The sequence below is a fragment of the Acanthochromis polyacanthus genome, chromosome 8 (assembly GCF_021347895.1).
Source record: "Acanthochromis polyacanthus isolate Apoly-LR-REF ecotype Palm Island chromosome 8, KAUST_Apoly_ChrSc, whole genome shotgun sequence".
In the NCBI taxonomy this organism is placed as follows: domain Eukaryota; kingdom Metazoa; phylum Chordata; class Actinopteri; family Pomacentridae; genus Acanthochromis; species Acanthochromis polyacanthus.
In genome coordinates this window covers 16,627,993-16,650,729 of record NC_067120.1, presented here as the reverse complement: position 1 = coordinate 16,650,729, position 22,737 = coordinate 16,627,993, and the positions used below count along the sequence as shown (strand labels likewise).

At 39.6% G+C, this 22,737-nt stretch overlaps 1 protein-coding gene and 1 long non-coding RNA gene across 2 annotated transcripts in view; one reads left to right on the top strand and one right to left on the bottom strand.

Moving 5' to 3' along the window:
- Positions 1 to 7,207: 7,207 nt before the first annotated feature.
- Positions 7,208 to 10,048, bottom strand: LOC110964974 (uncharacterized). The gene is made up of 5 exons (XR_007943697.1): positions 9,860 to 10,048; positions 9,063 to 9,255; positions 8,553 to 8,654; positions 8,200 to 8,410; positions 7,208 to 8,106 (listed from the first exon to the last, which is right to left on the bottom strand). It is a non-coding gene; the product is annotated as an uncharacterized LOC110964974 (long non-coding RNA).
- A 112-nt stretch (positions 10,049 to 10,160) lies between these two features.
- Positions 10,161 to 22,737, top strand: part of si:ch211-272n13.3 (ankyrin repeat domain-containing protein 26) — a 28,193-nt gene continuing 15,616 nt past the window's right edge. The window contains 23 exon segments of the mRNA XM_051951881.1: positions 10,161 to 10,267; positions 11,324 to 11,612; positions 12,616 to 12,730; positions 12,876 to 13,049; positions 13,307 to 13,413; positions 13,524 to 13,661; positions 13,928 to 14,015; positions 14,018 to 14,084; positions 14,194 to 14,220; positions 14,506 to 14,542; positions 14,624 to 14,693; positions 14,775 to 14,817; positions 14,911 to 15,107; positions 17,567 to 17,738; positions 19,675 to 19,736; positions 19,818 to 19,911; positions 20,174 to 20,278; positions 20,718 to 20,776; positions 20,864 to 20,933; positions 21,017 to 21,061; positions 21,657 to 21,923; positions 22,045 to 22,146; positions 22,230 to 22,300. Of these exon segments, the coding sequence (XP_051807841.1) occupies positions 11,413 to 11,612; positions 12,616 to 12,730; positions 12,876 to 13,049; positions 13,307 to 13,413; positions 13,524 to 13,661; positions 13,928 to 14,015; positions 14,018 to 14,084; positions 14,194 to 14,220; positions 14,506 to 14,542; positions 14,624 to 14,693; positions 14,775 to 14,817; positions 14,911 to 15,107; positions 17,567 to 17,738; positions 19,675 to 19,736; positions 19,818 to 19,911; positions 20,174 to 20,278; positions 20,718 to 20,776; positions 20,864 to 20,933; positions 21,017 to 21,061; positions 21,657 to 21,923; positions 22,045 to 22,146; positions 22,230 to 22,300 (2,310 nt within the window). The 5' untranslated portion in view covers positions 10,161 to 10,267; positions 11,324 to 11,412.

Below are 22,737 nucleotides of genomic sequence, written 5' to 3'. Positions count from 1 at the left end.
TTCACAACAAAGGCAAGTAATCTCATCTTTTGTTTACAGAGCGACATGAAATTTGGGACACGTGTGCTGCTAAGAAGAGGAATTGTAATGACGTGTGATGTGGTGGATCCCTGACTTCTCATCCAGTGCTGTCAATTTTTCATTTGTCAAACAAATACAATGGTAAGGGAAAGTAAGTGAACCTGAAAGTCAATTGGAGTCAGAATTTATTAAAAATACAGATTCCCCCCAATGAAACAAGACTAGAGATGACTTGTTATCCATGTCTCGCAAAAAGAGATCTTAAGACTGTGATTGTGATGAAGTGTAAATGGTTCCAAAGTTATTTGAAAGAGTTTAGATATTTATCAGTTTATTGTCAGTAAATGAAGATGATTTTGTGCTGTGGTACTTCTCCCTAGATGTAGGCACTGTCAAGATCACCCAGAAAGCACAATGCAGAAAGTTCAAGGATGAAAAAACTTATCCATCCTCTATACACCGTTTTATCCTCACTAGGGTCGCGGGGGGTGCTGGAGCCTATCTCAGCTGACTCGGACGAAGGCAGGGGACACCCTGAACAGGTCGCCAGTCTGTCACAGGGCTACATATACAGACAAACAATCACACTCACATTCACACCTACTGGCAATTTAGAGTTATCAGTTAACCTCAGCATATTTTGGACTGTGGGAGGAAGCCAGAGTGCCCAGAGAAAACCCATGCATGCACAGGGAGAACATGCAAACTCCATGCAGAAAGATCCCAGGCCCACCCTGGGATTTGAACTGGGGATCTTCTTGCTGCAAGGCGAAAGTGCTAACCACTATGCCACTGTGCAGCCCAAAAACTTATCTAAAAACTCAAATAAAAAGGTTGTTGAAGCAGCTTTTTGTGCCCTAGAGTTCTGTTTTATTATCCATTATTTTACAATAGAGTGGCTGATTTTGATTCTAAGCTGGTGGTAAGTGTGAGCATTAGTGTAAATGGTTGTCGATCTCTCCGTGTTAGTCCAGTGATGAACTGGTAACCTGTCCAGGGTGTAATCTGACTCTTGTGTAATGTCAGCTGGGATAGGTTTCAGCCTTCTGTGACTCTCTACATGACAAACTGTTTTTTCTGATGGATAGATGGACGGATCTATAAAAAAAAAATTGCTGCAGTCTGTGCAGAGAGGAGGTGGGGGTGGATGGATTGGTTGACAAAACATTGGACTATAACACAAGAGGCTTCCAGATTTCAAGTGTATTATCAACATTTCTTTCAACCATAACTATTCCATAACCTGAACCACGGTTATTTTTGGAACAATAATAATTAGGGGTTCGTACTTTAAGTGCTTAGTTTAAAGGCATTATAGAGGATGTTTTTTTTGTTTGTTTAATTTGTCTGATTCACATAAAATGAATATACTGACCTTTAGTGGACTTGTATGTATGGTTTCTAAAAAAATAAAAAATAAAAAAAAATAACTGTGGACATGGCAGGACCTGAAAAACATCAGCCAATCAACGCGCTCAGACCGAGGCGTTTGGTTTGCTCCCTTTCCTGTCAATCAAAAATCTTCCGGCTCAGGCCGAGTTACGTAGATTACGTACGCCTTGGACTTACGTGTTTTCTGTATGTGTTGCTTTGGTATAGCTTCGTAGTTAGCTGGCGACTTGTTTTGCTCATCTTTTTTTACATAATGGCAGAAAAAGATCCAGGGGGACCCAGCCATAAAAGACAACTTCACGAGTCCTACACAAGTTTCTGGAGGGGGGCGTTTCTTCGTAAATGTTAAGAGGGGGGAGGTTAGAGGGGGGTGAGGGAGAGGTTGTATGTGCATGCGCATGCTACGTTCAAAGTCGTAGGAAATTAAATCTCCTCTAATGCCTTTAACTCAAACCTCTTTTCCTGAACATAACTATAATGTTTTTGTAGCTAAACCTAACAAAGGATCTTAAATGGGAAATTCTGGGTGACTGTCCACCACATCAAGCTTAGTTGAATGGGTGACATACAGCAGCACAAAAATAACTGTAAACAATGAGCTAAAGTTATCACAGAAGGTCTTCAAACAAAGGAAATCAGTTTTATGGAAGCATTCAAAATCCAGACATTAAAGCTGCTGTCCGGAGTTTGAATCGCAGCGTCTCCCAAAACGCTGTTGGTCCCACCCTCCCTCCCTCTGATTTCGCCCCTTTATTTGTGCACGTGCGCAGTACATGACAGGAGTGCCCGGAGTGCTGCAGCATCTCGCCTGTTTTGCTGTTTTCCCCTCTTCTACATTTAGTACATTTAGTAAATAATAAAGGAATTACGTTAGAATGCTGTATTGAGTCTAACTTGTCCTAATACCAAAATAACATGAATCTGCTAGGACTAATGAGTAAAGTTTCAATATGTGATTACACTCGTGTATCCGACTCGATGACGTTGTTTATCAAACTTAGTGCATTTACGCGTGTATATGTGTTACATTGTTTATTTATTTCTATCTAGAGTTCAGAATTGCATGACTCCTCTGACAAAGAGTATGTCCCAGACGCCCCAACATCTTCCTCCAGAGGTCGGGCATCTAAACGAAGCCGTTAGGCGGGCTATGGAGGCCGTGGTCGGGGAGCGACGCAAGCACCCCGAGCCATAAAACGTCCTGCAGTCTCTTGGCCTGACAAGCCGTGGGATTGATAACTTTTCTGGAAGTTGCTGAGCCCTGATGCTCTCTCCTCCACAAGCAAAACAAATGTGCTCGCGGTTGCGTAGTGCGTAGCTCGCCCACCTCCGCATGGGCTTTGTTGCTGTGCGCGTAACCGTTGATTGACAGCATGACAAAGCTGAAGCTCGAACTTGATTGGTCGGCAGCGACCGGCGCTTTTTGGAATAACATGGGGGTCTATGAGAGGAAGGCGGAGCTCAGGAATAAATTTTCATATCGTGTTATACTAACTTTATATTATAGTATCGAACTAGACAAACACACTTAAGCTTTGTTAAAAAATGATACATAAATTGAAAACAAACGGAAACTCCAGACAGCAGCTTTAACCCAACAGAGATTATATAGAATGATGTCATGGCATCTGTTCATCCCAGATATCTGCAGAACATGGCTAATGTGATGAAAGGGAAAATGGTCCACAATTCCTCCTGAATGATGTACAGCTACCAGAAATGCCTGATTATGGTTATTTATACCAGCAAAGATCTGACCAGCTATTAAATCCAAGGGGCCACTTTTTCCTTTAGCACTGAGAACATTTTGTGAATGTGCTGAAGACACAGAAGACCATAACTGTGAGTGTGTTATTAGCTTATGCATATCATGTATGTCTATTCCTGTGGCTGAGATGACAAATTAATGCATAAAATCAATTAATTCTACAATTTCCTTTCCACTGTGCTAAATGAACAAGTGTCTGCAAAAATTTTAATCAACCTCAACTGTGCTGAGTTGAGATGACTAGTGACTAGTGTGATTTGAAACTCTGAGTCTTATTAAGCTGTACAGCAAAACAGTCAATGGTGATCAAAGCTATTCTTTAGACATTGTAAAATATCAGTATGCATGAGTTTAAGTTAACCAGTTTAAGATGTATGTTGAATTAAATATTATTTAGAAGTTTGTAGTCGATTTATTTTTTAATGACAAGCTGACATGTTTAAGGTACTTTAAAATCTACTTTAACAAGTATTTATTAATATTTTAACTTAACCATTAAATTCACATTTTTAGGCATCAGAAATTTTGTGTTTTGGCTTTATACCCTCAAATCAGACACGGTTACTGAAGGTACACAAGAAACAAATAGACATCTGAGGGGATGTTGGGATGGCTTTGAAACAAGCATTTCTCAGTTTGAGAATATAGCCAGTGATTAAGGATAAGGAGTCAGGACTGACGGAAAGGGAAGACAAACATGTGACAACTACGTAGACGCAGAGAAGACTTCAGTGCATGTGTGCGCCCCATCAAGAGTGATAGCAGGCTTTGCAGACCACAAAAGATTAAGTGCATGGTCTTCATCCTTACAAGCCACACTGTGAGACTTATAATTGGTCCAAGCAAAGCAAGCAACAAACAGAACAAGAGTATGACACTAAGAGAATAACAACCCTCTGGACTGCAATCTTTTCCAGCAATAAAGACTTGGGCCTTGAGTGCTAGAGTGAGGTGTTACCCTGTAACCTCTCATTTGAAGTGACGTGAAGCAGCTAAACCCCAATAAAACTTGTCTTCTCTAATCCAGACCTGCAAAAGTTGCTGCAGTTTCAGTCCTTTTTCATCAAACAGAGGCAGTATGATCAGTGAATAGTGTTCTGTTGCTTTAAATGTATCTTCAGTGGCTCATTCAAGATAGGATTTTAAGAAGCTATATTATCATGAGTTAGTTACCTATACACTCAACAAATACATAAACTCAACAATTTTGTTTTTGCTCCCATTTTTTATGATATGAACTCAAAGATCTAAAACATTTTCCACATACACAATATCACCATTTCTCTCAAACATTGTTCACAAATCTGTCTAAATCTGTGATAGTGAGCACTTCTCCTTTGCTGAGATAATCCATCCCCCCTCACAGGTGTGCCATATCAAGATGCTGATTAGACACCATGATTAGTGCACAGGTGTGCCTTAGACTGCCCACAATAAAAGGCCACTCTGAAATGTGTAGTTTTATCACACAGCACAATGCCACAGATGTGTCAAGATTTGAGGGAGCGTGCAATTGGCATGCTGACAGCAGGAATGTCAACCAGAGCTGTTGCTCGTGTATTGAATGTTCACTTCTCTACCATAAGCCGTCTCCAAAGGCGTTTCAGAGAATATGGCAGTACATCCAACCAGCCTCACAACCGCAGACCACGTGTAACCACACCAGCCCAGGACCTCCACATCCAGCATGTTCACCTCCAAGATGGTCTGAGACCATCCACTCAGACAGCTGCTGAAACAATGGGTTTGCATAACCAAATAATTTCTGCACAAACTGTCAGAAAGCGTCTCAGGGAAGCTCATCTGCATGCTCGTCATCCTCATCGGGGTCTCCACCTGACTCCAGTTCGTCGTCCTAACCGACTTGAGTGGGCAAAAGCTCACATTGGATGGCGTCTGGCACGTTGGAGAGGTGTTCTCTTCACAGATGAATCCCGGTTTCCACTGTTCAGGGCAGATGGCAGACAGCGTGTGTGGCGTCGTGTGGGTGAGCGGTTTTCTGATGTCAGTGTTGTGGATGGAGTGGCCCATGGTGGCGGTGGGGTTATGGTATGGGCAGGCGTCTGTTATGGACGAAGAACACAGGTGCTTTTTATTGATGGCATTTTGAATGCACAGAGATACTGTGACGAGATCCTGAGGCCCATTGTTGTGCCATACATCCAAGAACATCACCTCATGTTGCAGCAGGATAATGCACGGCCCCATGTTGCAAGGATCTGTACACAATTCTTGGAAGCTGAAAACGTCCCAGTTCTTGCATGGCCAGCATACTCACCGGACATGTCACCCATTGAGCATGTTTGGGATGCTCTGGATCGGCGTATATAACAGCGTGTACCAGTTCTTGCCAATATCCAACAACTTTGCACAGCCATTGAAGAGGAGTGGACCCCCTCAATTAAACAAAACTGCACCTTTCAGAGTGGCCTTTTATTGTGGGCAGTCTAAGGCACACCTGTGCACCAATCATGGTGTCTAATCAGCATCTTGATATGGCACACCTGTGAGGTGGGATGGATTATCTCAGCAAAGGAGAAGTGCTCACTATCACAGATTTAGACAGATTTGTCAACAATGTTTGAGAGAAATGATGATATTGTGTATGTGGAAAAAGTTTTAGATCTTTGAGTTCATCTAAAAATTGGGAGCAAAAACGAAAGTGTTGCATTTATATTTTTGTTGAGTGTACTATTATACTGAATAAAGCATAAATAAGTCAATGATTGATAGACTACAGTACGCAGTGGCACATATCCAAGAATGCAAGCGGAGGAGATTTTCTGATTCACTGCGTTTGAGCAAATATTTGATGGTGCTTTTGCATCAAAGCATGACTTACAGATGGATTTGGGGGGATTTAGTGTAGCTTAGAGCCCCTGACTGTGACGTCAAATATAACCTGTTTTGACATATATTGTCAAAGCTAATACCATAAAAGGCCTCAATAAATTCCATTATTTATTTGTAGGCTGTGTAAATTGGAGGATGGTAATGACAGTCTAATGCCAACACATCTGTTGAACGACAAGTGAAGAATTGGTTTAAATCTGAACAATTCAAACCTACTAAAGTTGTTATATCTCAGTGTGAAAAAAGCAGTGCAGACCTTGACAATGTATTCAGCAAATACCTCAACAGAATTTTATTTATATGAATATATGTCAAAGCTGTTTCACAGTCAAATGAATAGTTTTATTCCTGGCAGTTAATCACTTTTCGTGTGTGATATGCCTGCCTACTATGACAGTGTGATGTCACAAAGATGTGTTTGGTTGCCTTGGTTCAATGATTACAGCTCCATGGCATTTGAATTGAAATGTTACACACTGATTTTTGAGGGGTAAAACACATTCTGGACATTGCTTCTCCCAGCAGGATGGCTGATCACAATGGACAAGTTGTTCAAGTGCTCCATCCCATATTGTATTTCTATGTAACAAGTGATATATTATTGTGAATACTGTATTTCTAACACAATGTTTATTAAAACATAGGAATTAGATACTATAATAAAATCAGGAAGTCAGAACAGTTTTAAGTCGAGGTCAAACAAATCAATTCAAACAAATCTCACAGTCTGAAAAACAAAGCTGAAGTGACCACACCAAACGACCAATGTTAATTTATATATAATGCAATCCAATAAACATATTTGTATTTTTAAAGAATTTTCATCATCCTATCACTTAGTTCACTTTGGAAAACAAACTGATAGGTGAGATTTAAAAAAAATCTGCCCTGACACAGACACAAGTCATTGAGTCTGTAGGGATTTGAATGTGTGTGTGCGTGTGTATAAAGTATTGTCTATATTGTCTTTAGTGAAAGCAGGATTTCAACACAAATGTCACCCTCAAGTGGTAGACTTTTGCTCTTACACAACAAGCTGCCTCTTCACTTCCAAAAGCAGCTGGCTAAGCGACATGCCTACGTGGCGCCCATCTTGGAGGGGGCAACATTCCCATAAAAAGCAATCCATGTACTGTACATTGAAAACAAATCATAATTTGCTCATTTCTCAACCAGTTTTCATGTGGTTTACTTTATTGTCAACTACAAAACACATGCCATTAATAGAGGAAATTTGATCTAAAAAAAAATGTAAAAAGGCTTCCTACCAATGTAGTATGCAAATTCGGTTATCTTACTGTTTAGGTCCAGAGGCCAGGGAATTTTTTATGTTCAGCGATTATGTATATAAATGTAAATACTTACATATATACCTATATGAAATAAAAATAGAAAGATAAAAATACACTTATGTAGAAAATGTTTTAAATCAAATGATTTAATTGTAAATGTAATTTATTTATCATTAATATTTATTTATTATTGTTTTACATCACTCGCTCTAGGCTGTTATATACATATAACATGGAGATAAAATAGAACAGGATAGAGTTCACTGACATTTACAAGAAACACGTACATTGTTGTGTGTCCCCAAGTCACACTTCACCTTCATACACCATCATGGCTAGAAATCCTAAAAGAAGGCCATTTTGCACAATTTCTTTCTTGTACTTTCACCTTGTAAATCAAGGGAAATTAGTCTGGCAATGTAGTTCAGTCTTATTTTTAAGAACACTGACACAATGTAAGTAATCAAGAGAGACTGGTGGTTCTCTGTACCAAACTGGGTTTCCTCGATGCACTCCCCGAGTAAAAACACGTCCTCTGTACCAGTCTCTTCTCGGACAAAAAGTGTGACCACAGACTCAAGTGGTACGTGCCCAGGACTATGGCAAATGGCCCGCTCAGCAGCTCTCACCGCCTGAACATTGCCATCCGAGAGAATCACCAACCCACCATTGTTTTTTAGGGTCAAAAGATGGGTCATTCTTGCTGAACGATGATTTTGTAGCTTCAGACACTAGGCTTTCACGGCACGCTTCCTCTTTTAGGAGAGGCTGAAGGGAGATCTGAAATTCAATTTGCATAAATAAGTAAGTATCCTTAAATACTAAAAACGTAGTCTGACAAAGGGTGCCAAGTAAACAATATTTTCATCATACCTAAGTATATTCGCAGCCCCTCACAAAGCTCCTTAGTCAGTAGGTTCTTCTCTTTCAGAACATTCAGTAGAGCCTTTATAGTGGTCTTTGCCCTCCGTTCTCGCACCTCCGCATTTCTTTTCTTCTTCTCCATGCTCCACAGTCTGGCTGCAGCCTCACTGAACCTGGCCTTCAAAACAGATGGAGAACTGGGCAACGAATAGTTGTGGTCCTAGCAGAAAAACAAATGAAAAATATGTGATTGGCCACCAATTTTAAAGTCATTCATAGATCCCACTGCCAGCACCATGCATATTGAGACCACGCCCATAATCCTCTCACCTTTTGGGGACTTATCAAGTACAAATACTCACAAGGTCAACATTAGGCTGAGGTTCTTTCTTGGTGGCATGCTGAGAGATGTGTAGGCTCTCCATAGCTTTCCTTGAGGTTGCTGTGGTCCTTGTTGCTTTAGGCTAAAGAAAAAAAGAATATAGATTTAAATAGTTCTTTATTAATCCCACAGGGAAATATATATACATATGTGTGTGTGTGTGTGCACACGTACAGATGACGCACTAAGACATGTGTAAAGCTTAAAGAAAATAAAAAGATTTTAGCATCTCAGCATTGTAGTTGATTCTGAATGATTCATATAAAATCATTAAGTATGACAAAAATGATTTTAAATACTTAGACATACAACGAGCATATAAATACTACTAGCATGAAAGCAGGGATACAATCACAAGTAGGGTGAAAAATAAGTGTGCACTGGATCATAGTGGGTCATCTATAAAGTAACAGAAAAAGTGTAAATTGTCATGAAAATAATGAAACTCAATAAAACTGAGTTGCTGCATCCTTGTAAATAAAGCACCTACTCTTCTAAGATGAGCCGGGAAGTTAAACACTGATGGAATGACACCAGGTCTAAGCCGGCAAATCTGCCCAGCCCTGTCAAACTCATCAGGTTGAAAATGGTTGCTGCAGAGCACCGACTCATCATTTGCAGCAAACCCCTCTCTCCTCAGAGCTACCTCCCACTTCCTCCTCAGCCCATAGTCTCTGGGAAACCTGTATAGAGTAAGAAAAGTAGACAGAGAAGTAAATAAGCATGTACACAAAAACATATTTAAAAAGAAATGATATCATGCTATTAAATTAAGAACAAAGAACCGAATTAGCCAATATACTGAAGACCAAAGTTATTTAATCTGATAAGTATAACCTTGTTTAGTAACATTTCCCATTATTTGAGAGCAGTCCTATAGAACTGGCTGTAATCCCAATCATAAAATTGGTTTGGAGGAAGAATATAGATGGTAATCTGGATTTATATGAATTAGGCTTTATTACTACTGTTGGTAGTACTAGTAATAGTAATAGTAATGCGACTACTACTAGTAGCAGTGGTGGTAGTACACCGACTATTGCTGCTGATACTGGCACTGCTATTACAAATGCTATACTACTTCTATGAATCTAATGGCTATTTATACTACTATTACTGCTTGTACTTTTAGTATTACTACTACTGCTTTTACAACTATACTACAGCTACTATTAATCGTCTGGTATTTGGTTATCAAGCTGCTAGCTCGCGTTAGTGTTTTGCTAGTGGCGAACTAGCTAGCTCACAACAAGATTTAATAATGAAAAGGAGCCAAAAAAATCTTACCTATGAAAAGTTATTCCAAGTTTCCTTGTCTCAGTCGTCCGACGTACTTTGCATTTGTATGCAGCACAATGAGCCGGCATACTTCTTGTTTTCGTTTTCGCACCGTCTCCGTCCACGGAATGCACTGAAATTTTGTCCCCACTAGCTTAGCCTCACGATAGACACGCAGCTCAACGGGGCGTGTCTTATGCCTATGTTCCAAATCATACCCAAACGATCCTCCGTGACTTGTAAACCAAACTTAGGAGAAAATGAAGCCGCCTATTTGTCAGTCACAGCTGTCATTAACTCGAACTCAATTCTGATTGGCTCTTTGAAAACTGAACAGCCAGCAAACGTCTGTAAGTGTACTTCGTTAGCTTCAAGCTTGCTCTGTGATGATAATGACTTGACTTGGACAATCAACAGGTCAGTGTTTGAGTTATTATACAGTAGTTAGCATCAATTACACACACGCTCGCGTTAGCTAAAGTGTTGTATTCTCACATACTGACTTTGTGTTCGTCTTCCAGTTATCATTGTAATTAATCTAATATCCGTCTAAGGTTTGATTTGTAGCCAGAGCTCTAGCGTTTGCTAATTAGCACCGCGTTAGCAGCGTAAAGGGTTTTTACATGGAGCGTCGGACGCCTGCACGCGTATTGGAGGAAAAGCGAAAGTATTTTTGTGTTTTGCAAATTAGCTGTGGTGTTTCCGAGCTGTAGAGACAATCTCCGCTGTGCTCGGGTCTACCCTTTCATTTTAAATGTGGCGGTTTGCATCATTGGTGAAGTGACGACGTGGGAGGCGCAGCACTGAGCCATCAGAAGCGAGATTATGTTGCTAGGCAACAGATAATCCGTAATATAACTTTAAATAATATTTTTACAATGGCCAAAGCTTTCTTTTTATTCCTTTTACATGTTAAGTGCAGTTATGACAATACGCATCGTGTGATAGCAGTGAAAAAATAGGTTTTTGAAATTCTGAATATTAGCTCAGTGGATAACCTCTGTCGCATATCATTTGTACAGTCAGTTACCATGGCAACGGGTAACCACCAAGCTATGCTGCTAATTATCTGCATAAAAGCAACGTTGACCTTTGCTAACGTTAATTAGAACGGCTTCTGTGTGCCGCAATCGCATCAAAGTCAATATACCAATGAAACGCTAACGTGCTTAAAGCCCAGGTGCTGTTGGTAAAGGACGTCCTGCTGAAAGGTACGGTCTACAGATGACAGGACACGTAGCATAGCACTGCTCAGATGCTGCCGCTAGCATGGCTGCTATGTTTTGCCGTAACCTAAAGTACTTAGATAAGACACATGATGATGTGTGCAGTCGATCACGATACGCGAAAGCAACCTCACTTTATATAACTTTGTGAGGAAATTTTTTTGCGGCACATATGTTCGTTAGCTCTTATATCAAGCGGCCCCGTCGTGCTGTCAGCTTCTAATCCGCTTTGCACGTCTTATTTTAGGGATGGGAGAGCCGCCTGTGGTGATCATCCAGCACCAGAAGAGTGGCAGGTCGTGACGGTGCAAAAGCAATGTTGTGCTGCCATATACAATGAAGAAGATATTCAGCTTTACAAAGAAAAAGAAACACCCGTCCGGTACCCCTGACAATGGGAGTGTACTGTCTGTTGGTTATGAACTGAAAGACAAGGACCTCGGGAAGGTTCACAAGGCTGCCTCAGTGGGTGATTTGGCAAAGCTGAAACAGCTTGCTAAGAAGAATGATATCAATCAACTGGACAAGGAGAACAGGTAAGTGGGATCAAAACACTTGGTGTCATGTCAGTAAAAGTTTTCTGAAATAATTTCTACCAACAGCAAACCTTAACATTGACACATTTATTGCATTCTCTTGGAGCTATTTATTTTTCCACTGTTTGTGTATGCTGAGTCTTTAACTGACAGAACTAACCATAGACTATTTTCTTCTCAGTAACACATTTGTTGATTTGAAGTCATTTGCTCGGAAAAACCAATAGACTATGATATGCATTTCGTATCGGCATGTCAGCTGTAGTGTATATTTTTGTGTGTAATATAGAGTATAGGCTATTTTTTTTAAATATGTTGCGTTGTGATTAATAGTCACCTACATTTTGATTGTTAACAGCAAACTATCAGCTATTTTAAGCACTAAATAAAATGCACATGACACCCCATTGTTTCTGGACTACTTATGTTTCAAGGTAGGATCTAGTTACTATGTACAATGAGTATGTGTCAGAAGTAACTGAGTGCTATAAGTGAAGCAGTTGAGGTAATTTACAGAATGGCTTGTAATTGGGGAAAACACTGGGAGTAAGACTTGAACTTGTCTGTTGTTTCAACCAATTTTAAGTAATACTAATAATCATGCTTTTTTTTTTTAAATTATGACATGTTAGTATTAGACCTGACATTGCATACATATCACACAAGACATTTATGATAGGAAATCCCAAATTTCAGTGCAATTACTGGAATTATTATTTTTGATAGCAAAAACATCTGTCAAGTTAATATAATGCAATAATGATAGTGATGTTTAAAGACAAATCTTTGCAAATAAGAGCCATGCTTCACACATAACGAGAGATAGCACAGATAAATAGTTAAAGCTCTACGGTCAAGTCATGAAACCTTGAAAAAAACTATTTGAAAGGATGAACCAGTAAGGTTTAACAAGTTCTTTAACAATCATTTTAAGGGTAAGTGAAGCTGTTTTAGTAAGAACAAGCATTCCTGCATACGAGGAATTCTCTCTTTACTGTTGCAGAACTGCACTTCATATTGCCTGTGCAAGTGGTCATGGCGAGGTGGTGCAATTCCTCGTTGAGAGCAAAGCCAAGCTTAACCTTTGCGACAATCAAAATCGATCCGCCTTAATGAAGGTAATCCTGGATTATGACACCTTAAAACAAAGTGATTCTTAATTAAATATAACACATCATCGCTGACTGTTTTCCCTCGTGTATTGTTTCAAGACTTTGTCCTCAGTTTTCTCTCTGAATTTATGTTAATTATTCACTGTAACAGGCGGTGCAGTGCCAGCATGAGCACTGTGTGAACATACTGCTGGAAAATCATGCTGAGCCCAACCTGGTGGACATTAATGGCAATACAGCCCTACATTTAGCAGCAAACATCCCATCAATCTCCACTGCTGTCCTGTTGCTGCAACATGGGGCTGAAATCAATACCCCAAATAAGGTGATTCTGTCTTTATAACTTGGTATAATTTCTTAATCTGATGCCAAACGTCTGGACACTCTTTGATTATTACAAATCTAGTATCATGTTGTCAAATATATTTTAGTGATGATTTCATAAGACTAAATGTATACAGTGTGGGCATTAGGGGAGAACGTCTTTGTGTCTGTTGCATAAATTATTCTTTTTGTCATGTATATCTGTAGGCTACAGCAAAATTCCCTTAAATAAAGTTTTGATTATGGTCTTCATTTCAGGAGGGTTTCACCCCCTTGACTGTAGCAGTCCGTGAAGACCATATTGAGATGGCTGAATTTCTCCTTAAGGAGAGTGCTGATGTGAATTTTATGGACCAAGACCGAAGGTCTGTACTAAACAACACATTGGTTTTACATGTTTAATGGTGTTCATGTGGCCTAATCATTGATTCCAGTTGGTGTGCTGGCATTTATGCACTGATTTTTTTCCCTTCAGGTCCCCATTAATGATAGCTGCTGGGAATGGACAAATTAATATGGTGCGGCTGCTGCTGCAATTTGATGCCGATATCACACTAAAGGATACCAAAGGATGGTCAGCAGATGACTATGCAGGGATGAATGGGCATCATCCGTAAGTTGTGTTTTCTTTGTACTTTCGTTCCAAGAATATTATTTTCGTGTGTCTGTATTTGGGGTGTGCAAGTGAAACTCGCTACTGAAAGAACTAAATAATCAAATTTCACCCATGAAATTATTTTGTTTTAAGAATTGAATGTTTTTCATTCAGAATCATTTTTTTGAGTTCCTGTATATTCTCACTGTACATCTTTTTCATATTGCTGAAACACACTCAGGGTTATTACATTAGCAAATTTTAGTGTCTTCTCTCTCCTGCAGTTGCTCCCTCCTCATCAGTGAACACGGTACCCAGAGGAACGATGGGGCCTCTCTGTCATTTCAAGGTCCAAGCAACAAGAAGAAAAAATGTTGGGCAGTCCTTCCCAAGACATTGAAGCAGGCTTCTCTTTGGGAGGACCAGCAACTGACAAAGATGGTATGGGGTTTTCATTGTACTGAAGAAATGTGTTTATTATTGTGTCTATTCATTATTGACTTTGATTATTTTATTTATTCCTCATGCATAACCTCTTGACTGGATCTAGAGCATGGAGCAAATGAAGCAGGGGGAGGTATTACTTTTGTCAGATGAACCTTGTTAGCAAAATCAGTCAAAGACTGTCAGTTTCTTGCCAGTGGAAATCATTAAAAGTCACTGAGGATGAGTGATCAGCCTTCTCCTGTTTTTAGGAAAAGCATTTCTTTCCTGCTTAGGTTGTAGAACTGTGTGCAACATGATTTTTCTGCTCTGAAGATCTCGCTGTGTGATAGTTGTAATATTTAAATATCATATCAACTTTGCTGAAATTGAGTCAGATGATGTTAACCTGAGAGTGAGTTCTTCTGCTTTGTTGCAGATTTTGAAGACAATTCTCAGTCAGAGTCACTAAGTCGGTGAGCAACGTTTTCCCATTGCAACTTACAACTTATAATTACAATTGACTTCTTAGCTGTAAGCATTTTGTTCTTCCTCAGCATGTCAAAAAGTGCTGCAGATGAATGGCCATCATCAGAAGATGATGATGAATCTGTTTCAGTCAATAAGGTTGGTTCTATGCATATTTTAAGTGACTTGTGTTTTGTCTTCAACTTTTCTCTAACCTCTATTTGGTGTTCTGACTTTCAGAAGTTAAACTTAAGCAAAATGATCGCATCTAAAAAGGGAAAAGGTACCAGCAATCTTTAAGCATTTTTCACTCATTAGTGTCTCTCCATAGTTTGTAATTTGTTTCATTAATCATTTATACCTACCTGCCTTGTAGCTTCTGTGCTACGTGACACATCCCTGAGTGGTACAGAATCTGAGCCAGAGAATGAAAATAGAGTCCAGAGAATCCCATCCCTCCCAAAGGCTTCATCATCCACCAAAACTCCACAGCTCCCAGTAGATCCCTCTCCTGTTTCCTTCCTTTCCAAAGCACCCCAGCTGACTTCCACTCCACTTTCAAACTACAGAAAGGTAAAATATTTGTCAAAGCTTTGCCAGTTGCAGTTTTGTTACAACTTTCTCTCTTTCTTTTTTTCCTGAATACTTCAAACAATCACACATTTCAGCTGAGCAGGGGAAAGGAACGCACTCAGAGCAACCTTCAAGTAGTAAAACTAGATCTGACTCTGAGGAGGACTCAGCTGCAGAGGACTCTGAAGAGAATGATGAAGAAGAAGAAGAAGAGGAGGAGGAGGAGGAAGAAGAGGAAGAAGATGAGGATGATGATGAAGATGAGGAGGAGGACGAGGATGATGATGATGATGATGAAGAAGACGATGAAGAAAGTGAAGAAGAAGAAGAAGGGGAAGAAAATGAAGAGGAGAATGGGTCTGTGGAGGAGGAGGAGGAGGATGAGCAGTGTGTGGCTACTGTCAAGGCCAGCACTACCGTCTTTGATGATGTGGAAAAACCCTCAGTCACTGATGCCCTTAGGATTATTGACAGTACTGATGGCCAAAATGTACGTGGTACTGACATCTCTGACAGTGGAGCTCTTCTTGACGATGTACATGAAAATGCAGATGCCTCAGAGAAAGATGCCAAAACAGAGACTCGAAACACTGACCTCCTCGGCCCAGCGGAAGCAATGCCAGCAACATTAAATGTAGTGGAGGATTGTGTCGTATCAGCCATTAGGGTAGAATCAAAATTTTCTGACGAAGACGAAAGCCTTGCGAAGGAATGTTTAAGATCAGTTGATCAAAATGTCATTTCAAACCAGGGCTCAACAGGAGGTCATGTGCCTACACAAAGCCATATTCAGGAGGAAGAGTTTGAGAGGGAAGCAGAGAAGGACGAGGATGACTCCTGGTGTGATAAACAGAACAGTGGTGATACAGTGTGGAATGACAGCGATACTGAGGAAGATAATCAAACAGGGGTATTGGGTTGCAACACTTTACTTGCTAATCAAAGGTATGTGTTGCCTGTGGTTGATACGAAAAATCCAGACAGTCTTTCTGATGGTGAAGATGATGCTGGATCAAACAAAAAGGCTGAGAAACGCAAGTCCTCATGGGGCTCTTCATTAGAGGACATTGATTCTGACAAAGAGAATGAGGTAAACAATGAGATTCTTGATCAGACAAACAACACCGTGGCACCAGATTTGCAGCCAGAAGCAACATCACTGCATTCAAAAATCACAACACCTCAACCACATGAAGACCCCCGAGATACCTCATGGGATTCTTCCTCACCAGTACCACCTTCTCCAAAATGTAGCTCACCTAAGCATGTTATAGATGATCAGAAATCATTTTTAGGACAATGTTTAACAAGCTCTCCTCAGCCCAAAAACAAAGAAGGTAGAGCATCTGCAGATGAATCAGAGTGGGATTCCTCTGAAAATAAGGACCAAAATGATAGTAGCCGAAACACTAAATGTGAAGTGGTGTCACCAATTTCCAAGGCTAATGTTATAGCAGCAAACCAGACTGAAGAGCAGCAAGGACATGATAAAGAAAGTATTGAGAAAGAGTCCAATGACCCCTCCCCTGCAGTGTCACCCTTGGCAGATAATAACGATGTTGAATCAGCTGGTCAGTTGTCACAAATGTCTGGAAAATTAGACTCCGAAAATGAAAACGATGATAGTAGTTGGGATGATGAAGATGAAAGTGATGAGTCAGAAAAGCAGAAAACGAAGGATGACAAAGACAAAAAGTGTGGGAATGCCAATTTGTCGAGGCCGATAAGCGCAATGGACAAGAAAGAAGCTAAAATAGAAGACAATCAAAGTGATGAAGACAATGAAGTAGTTCCTCATTCTGCTGTTGATGGAAGTGATGAGTCGGCAAAGGATGTCGAACCGGATGAAGAAAGGCAAGACGATGAGACAAGCGAGGATTCTGACAGCATGGACCAAAAGCTGCAGTACGACTTTGCCAGCGCCACAGTCAAAGTGTGTGACGATGAACATGAGGCCAGATTAACTGCATATGCTCCACTTCAAAATATAAGTGCCATTGCTACTCGAACAAAAGTATCATCAGATGACCTGAACAAAGAACCAATAAGGAAAAACAGCCCACCTACCAAAGATGATGTCACTGCCGGACACCACACATTATCTGATGAAATGTTACCTCAGACTGACATTGACGATGTTGATTTAGACTCTCCTGATGAGGCAGAAAACACAGGCATGGGATGGCCAGAGCAAAAAGGCATTCCAAAGCCTGAAATTAAGGTAAAATACAAACTTTTTTCTGTTGTACAATAACATTTGTGTCACATAGTGTGACTCCTCATAATGAGTCCTCTGAAAGCACTCAAGGTTTCACCTTCTTCACACTTATTTGTTCCATTTACTTGTTACTCTTTGCTTACTGCTTTGGTGTTCATTAGAGTACCTGGTGGCCGCGCATTCTCTGTAGAATCAATTTTAAAGTATGTAATTATGAATACAATTTTACTTTGTTATACAGAAAGAAGATTCGACTGAAGATGACGATGATGATGATGACAAAGAGGCAGAGCAGGATGAGGCAGAGGAAGGAGACATATCAGATGAGGATGGTCAACCTGAGGAGAGCGGAGAGTCTCTTGATGCTGCTTCAACTGTTCCTGAGGCACAAGTCTCTAAAGATAATAAAAGAGGTAAGGAGCAGTTCTTTCTTAATGGAAGCAGCAGCTGCATGTTTATTATAAAAAATGTTGGTTTTTCAGCATTTATAATATTAAGACCTGAATTTAGTCCTTCTCCACTGCAAAGTGGCGGTTGGCTACCTTGAAAAGCTTGCAGATAGCAAACGTAGCACCTCCCATTTTGTTTTAAAGGAAAAAATAATTTTAGGCTTTATTAATTTCTGGAAAAGGTAAGTGTAGGTATCAAAGCTGGATACATGTCAGATTTCTTAAAATGAAGGCTGGGACTTTTAACACCTTAATTTCGATTAATTAATTACAAAAGAAAGAACGCGTTCAATAAGTTAACACGTTTAATCGCACCTTTCTCAGTTCCCTAATTTGTGGCACACCGGTAACACTGATGAACGCTCCAGCCCAATAGTAAATAAAGTCTGTCTGCAGCATACGGTCTGTGGTCTGCAGTGAAGAAGATACACAGTGCACATTGCACAAGGAGTTTTGGTGAACAGTGAAGGAAGATGAGACACATTGTGCTTGTTGGGAGGAAAGTTTTATTTTAAAAATCTTCCCGGTGTCAGCTTGGATAAAAGAGTGGTTGTTTGCAAATTGTGCAAAAAATAATTTTCTGATTACTGCAGCACTTCAAGCCCACGGTATCACTTCAGTGCGAAACCTGTTGCTGTTAGCATCAGAGCTAACGTTAGCTACGACAGTCCTGCTAACGGTTTAGCCATCCCATAATAGACCACTTTAAAAGACACTGTGAGTGCTTTAGTTTACAAAAAGTCGTAAAATATTGAATAGAATTGGTAAAATTGCATTTTGAGTTTGCAGTAATCTATGAATGTAGCAGACAGATTAAAAAACGCAGATAAATATAAATGAAACAAACATTTTGTGGTTTAAGTTGTTACACTGCCAAAGAGATGGAGCCTTGGCAGAGTAATAATTTAAACCACAAGATGTCTATCTTTTAATAACTTAATTAGACACTTTTAATTTATGAAAGAATATTATTGTGTATAAATAAAATTTTATATTCCTAAAAAAACAACCATCAAAATGACATCATTTATCAGAGCCAAAAACTTTGAAAACAGTATGAATCTGTGGATTTTCAACTTTCTAAAAGTCCTTGAACTACTTATGCTTGTGTTATAGCCATACAGTGGGAAAAAAAAAAAAAAAAAACTAAATCCAGGCTTGAAATCATCCAAATCACTTTTTTCTACATTTCCCATTTGAAAATTGTATTAATTTTATAAATTTTAAATTATACACGCGTTTATTCTAGTCATTGATTCAACTGTAAATCAAAATTTGTTTAAATTGAAAATAATTACTTGTTGAGTCAAATATTGCTGTTTGACAAAAATGTGATTAATTGTGATGAATCATTTACAAAACCTGTAATTAATTTGATTATTTTTTTAATTGCATCCACCACTATTTAAAATGCAAGTGATTATATAGCACCCTCTCATGTTACCATATCCTATTTTTCTGCCTAGGCTCAGATTTCCTTAACAAAAATATAAAAGCTACAGAATCTGCCTTTATGTAGTTCACTTGAAATAGCTTGAGTTTCTAATTTGCATATACAATGGAGTCTGTTTGAGTGCTAAAGGAGTGAAGAATGCCAAGACAGTGCCATGTTAGGCACTTTGTGTTTATTGTCAAAACCCCAAAGAAAACTTTCATTAATTTTCCTCCATCATCTTCAGACTTAACAGTGCCCAGTTCATAGTTTCTGGGGTTCACATGTCTTCCACAAACCTACTGCAATAACACTTTCATAACTCAAATCTAATAAAGATGTTATGTTAATGTCAGGATAGTCAACAAGTAAAAGAGTAGATTGTCACCCAAAGTTGATTTGAATCCAACCTAGGTAGATGGCAGGTCCTGAAAGTGACTTTTTCACAAGTTGACATCTTTTGAACAGATTTCCGGTCTGAACTGGGTCTAGAGAAGGACGAGGACGAGCAGGATTCGTGGGACTCTGAGGTGCAATAAAGCAACATTTCTGAATACCATTTAGGGTGAAATGTTTTCCATACTTCTCAGAAACTGTCTTTTCTTTTTCAGTCCCACTCTGAACAGTCCAATATACCACATGAAGAGAAACAAAACTTGCAGACTCAAGAAGCAATGTCCACTGCAGAGGAAGACATTAAAGAAAGTAAGTCTACTTTCTAATTTATATTTTTAATGCAGTCAAATCATTCCAGGCACCATTTCATGCTGCAGAAATTATGTGGCAGTATTGAATCATAATCATAGAAAACTCTGCGTTAATGTGATAATGCATGCATTAATTTTGTCTGTGAGTAATGGTTCAAGCTTCTTGTTTTCAGTCAAAAGATCATGTCAAATGTGCAGTCCAAAATAATGTCAGTCAGTCAAAACGGCCTTTCCAACAACTTGTTGCATTTCTTTTGTAGACTTCTTTTATACTCCCTCATTTTTAAGAGGGGAACGAGGCAATAGGATGGCAGTTCTAGAGCCTTGGAGGAGTGTAGGCTGGCCAGGAGGCCGGCAGGGAGAGGGTATGAATGTCTTGACTCTTAGGTCAGAGGAACGGCATGTTGACCATACCAGAGGCCCAGCCATCACCTCATTGTCACCAAAAACAATGCATGCAGCATACACTGCTCCGTCCTGCCTGCTGCACTTAAATCCCATTTCCCAAGTTTGAAAATTTAAACAGCCACATGCTCTACTTGCCTGTTTTAAGACGGTGTTTTCTTGAATAATATTAATCATGGTTGATGCTGAACTTGTGTGTGAATGTAACTGTGCGGGAAAATCTAAATGCTTGTCTGATGCCTAAACAGGGATCTTCATGCTAAGTTAACCATAAGCTCATTTGCATGGGAATGCTTTTTCCAGTGTTCTGGCAAACTCATCCAGCTTCAACAAAACATTGATTTGTTTTTTGCAGAAAAGGTTGTTTCAGATGTAACAAACGTGTCTTGTGTCTTTCAGCTGGAAACAACAGTAATGATGACAATAGAGGTGAAGAAGACGGTATTAAACTGAAAGAGGTAGGTTTAGCCGCTGTTGCCACAAAAGGAAAAAAAAACAACTGTGATCTGCTGGAATCAAATGACATTGCTTTTCCTTTCCACTAGAATGAAAAGGCAAAATGGGAACCGCTCAGTGTTTTGAGTAAACTTGAAGGAGATTCCAGTCGACAAAAAGGTGAATGAAATTACATTTTAAAATAGACAAGTTTATCTGAAGAACTGTTTGGATTTAACTCTAGGCTTTGTTTACACTGACAGATTTAATGGAGGAGCTTGGTCTGGGTGATGTTGATGATCTTGAAGGTAAGAAAAACAAATGTTTTTTCTACTTTGCTTTTATATTTTTTAGTCTGTAAATTGGACAACAAGCCCCACTTAGTGCTCTGTTTTGGTGTGCCCCCTTTTTAAATATAAAACGATGATGGAAGAAATTATTGATCATCGAGTCCCTCTGTCTGTCAGTGTCCTTTATGTGGTCTGATATGTACAGAACAACACCCAATATTCATGTTTTTACACCTTCTTTTCAACGTCTTTGGAGCTACTGTGTTTTTTTTAAGCTTCTGATGCAACACTGACATTCTACTCCTTGTTTGTGTCTGCCATTACAAATTTTGAAGCTAAAAAAGCAGGTCAGTAAAGATAAACAAGCTGATTAGATCAGTTTAAATGTGTACATTGGTAGTTGTAGTATTTGTTTTGAGACCTCAGTTTACTAGTATGCATTAGTGTAACAGCCAATCCCAGATCTTTTGCCATGTGTGAGTATCTCATTTAAAAGTATACACTCAGGGCACAGGGGTGTAGTGATCCCAATGTAAACTGACCTCTTACCTTCAGCAAACATCAGTGTCATATTTTGTTCCATGACCTGTAGCCTCTTGTGTTAATGGCGCAGACGCATCCGACTGGGACTCGGCTAGTACTACGAGTAAGAGAACCCTACCTGGCCGTAGAATGACCTCCCCTGGACTCGAGGAGTCCCCAGAATTCTCCAATTCCCCTGTTAAGGAGCAAGATGAAGATGTTGCTCCCACAGCACCCTTGACACCTCAGAGAAGTATCAGCTCTGACAAGAAACTGCCCAGTACACCTTCTCGGCCCGTTCCACATCCCCAACCTCGTGCAAGGAAGACAGTGCTTCAGAAACCAGAGAGTGAAGAAGGTAAAGTGTCATGAGGCCTTCTATGTCTTTTCTGATGTTTTCAGTGCATGTACACACTATTCAAACAAAGAATGCAGTATCATTATTGACTGCTGCTCTTTTTTTACTTGCTGTCATTCAGAATCAGATTGGGAACCAGACAAGATCACATCTCCTTTTAATGAGACTCAACCTGACAATGAGTTCCAAAATATAGCTGCACTTCCAGAAATGCCTAAACCAGGTGAGGCTCGTTGATCTTTGTTAGCAGGCTTTTTTGTGTGCAAATGCCCTGCGCTTTGTGTAAGGCCTCCGTCTCTTTCTTAGGTTCCCCTGAACTTTCACAGATGATAAAAGAGAGTGAAAGTGGCCTACAAATTGACGAACAGCCACAGCAGGTGAGTAACACTGAGAGAATATTATCACTGCATACTTATTGCAACAATTTTTTTGTTTAATATTCTGACAAACTAAACCTAAGCGCTCATACTTTCCCATTCACAAGGAAATTAAAATGCGTCATCAGTTCATATTTTTGGTAAATTTGTGCATATGATATTTGAAACGCTGATTTGCCAAGTCCCTCTTTCATTAAGGACCCATAATGTTTAATTTGATGCTCAGCAACAGAAACAAATATGAAAGTGGAGTATTTTGGAACATCTTAAGCCAGGCCAAACCTGCCACACGTTAGTAGTCATGGCTAGATATAAGTAAGCTGCTCTTTTTGTCATCTCCAAAATTGAGCATTTACTAAGTGAAACAGTCAGGATCACATATTTCACAGTGTGACAAATATATTTCCTGTATGGCTTTCTTGTAAGTACTCTTCTTT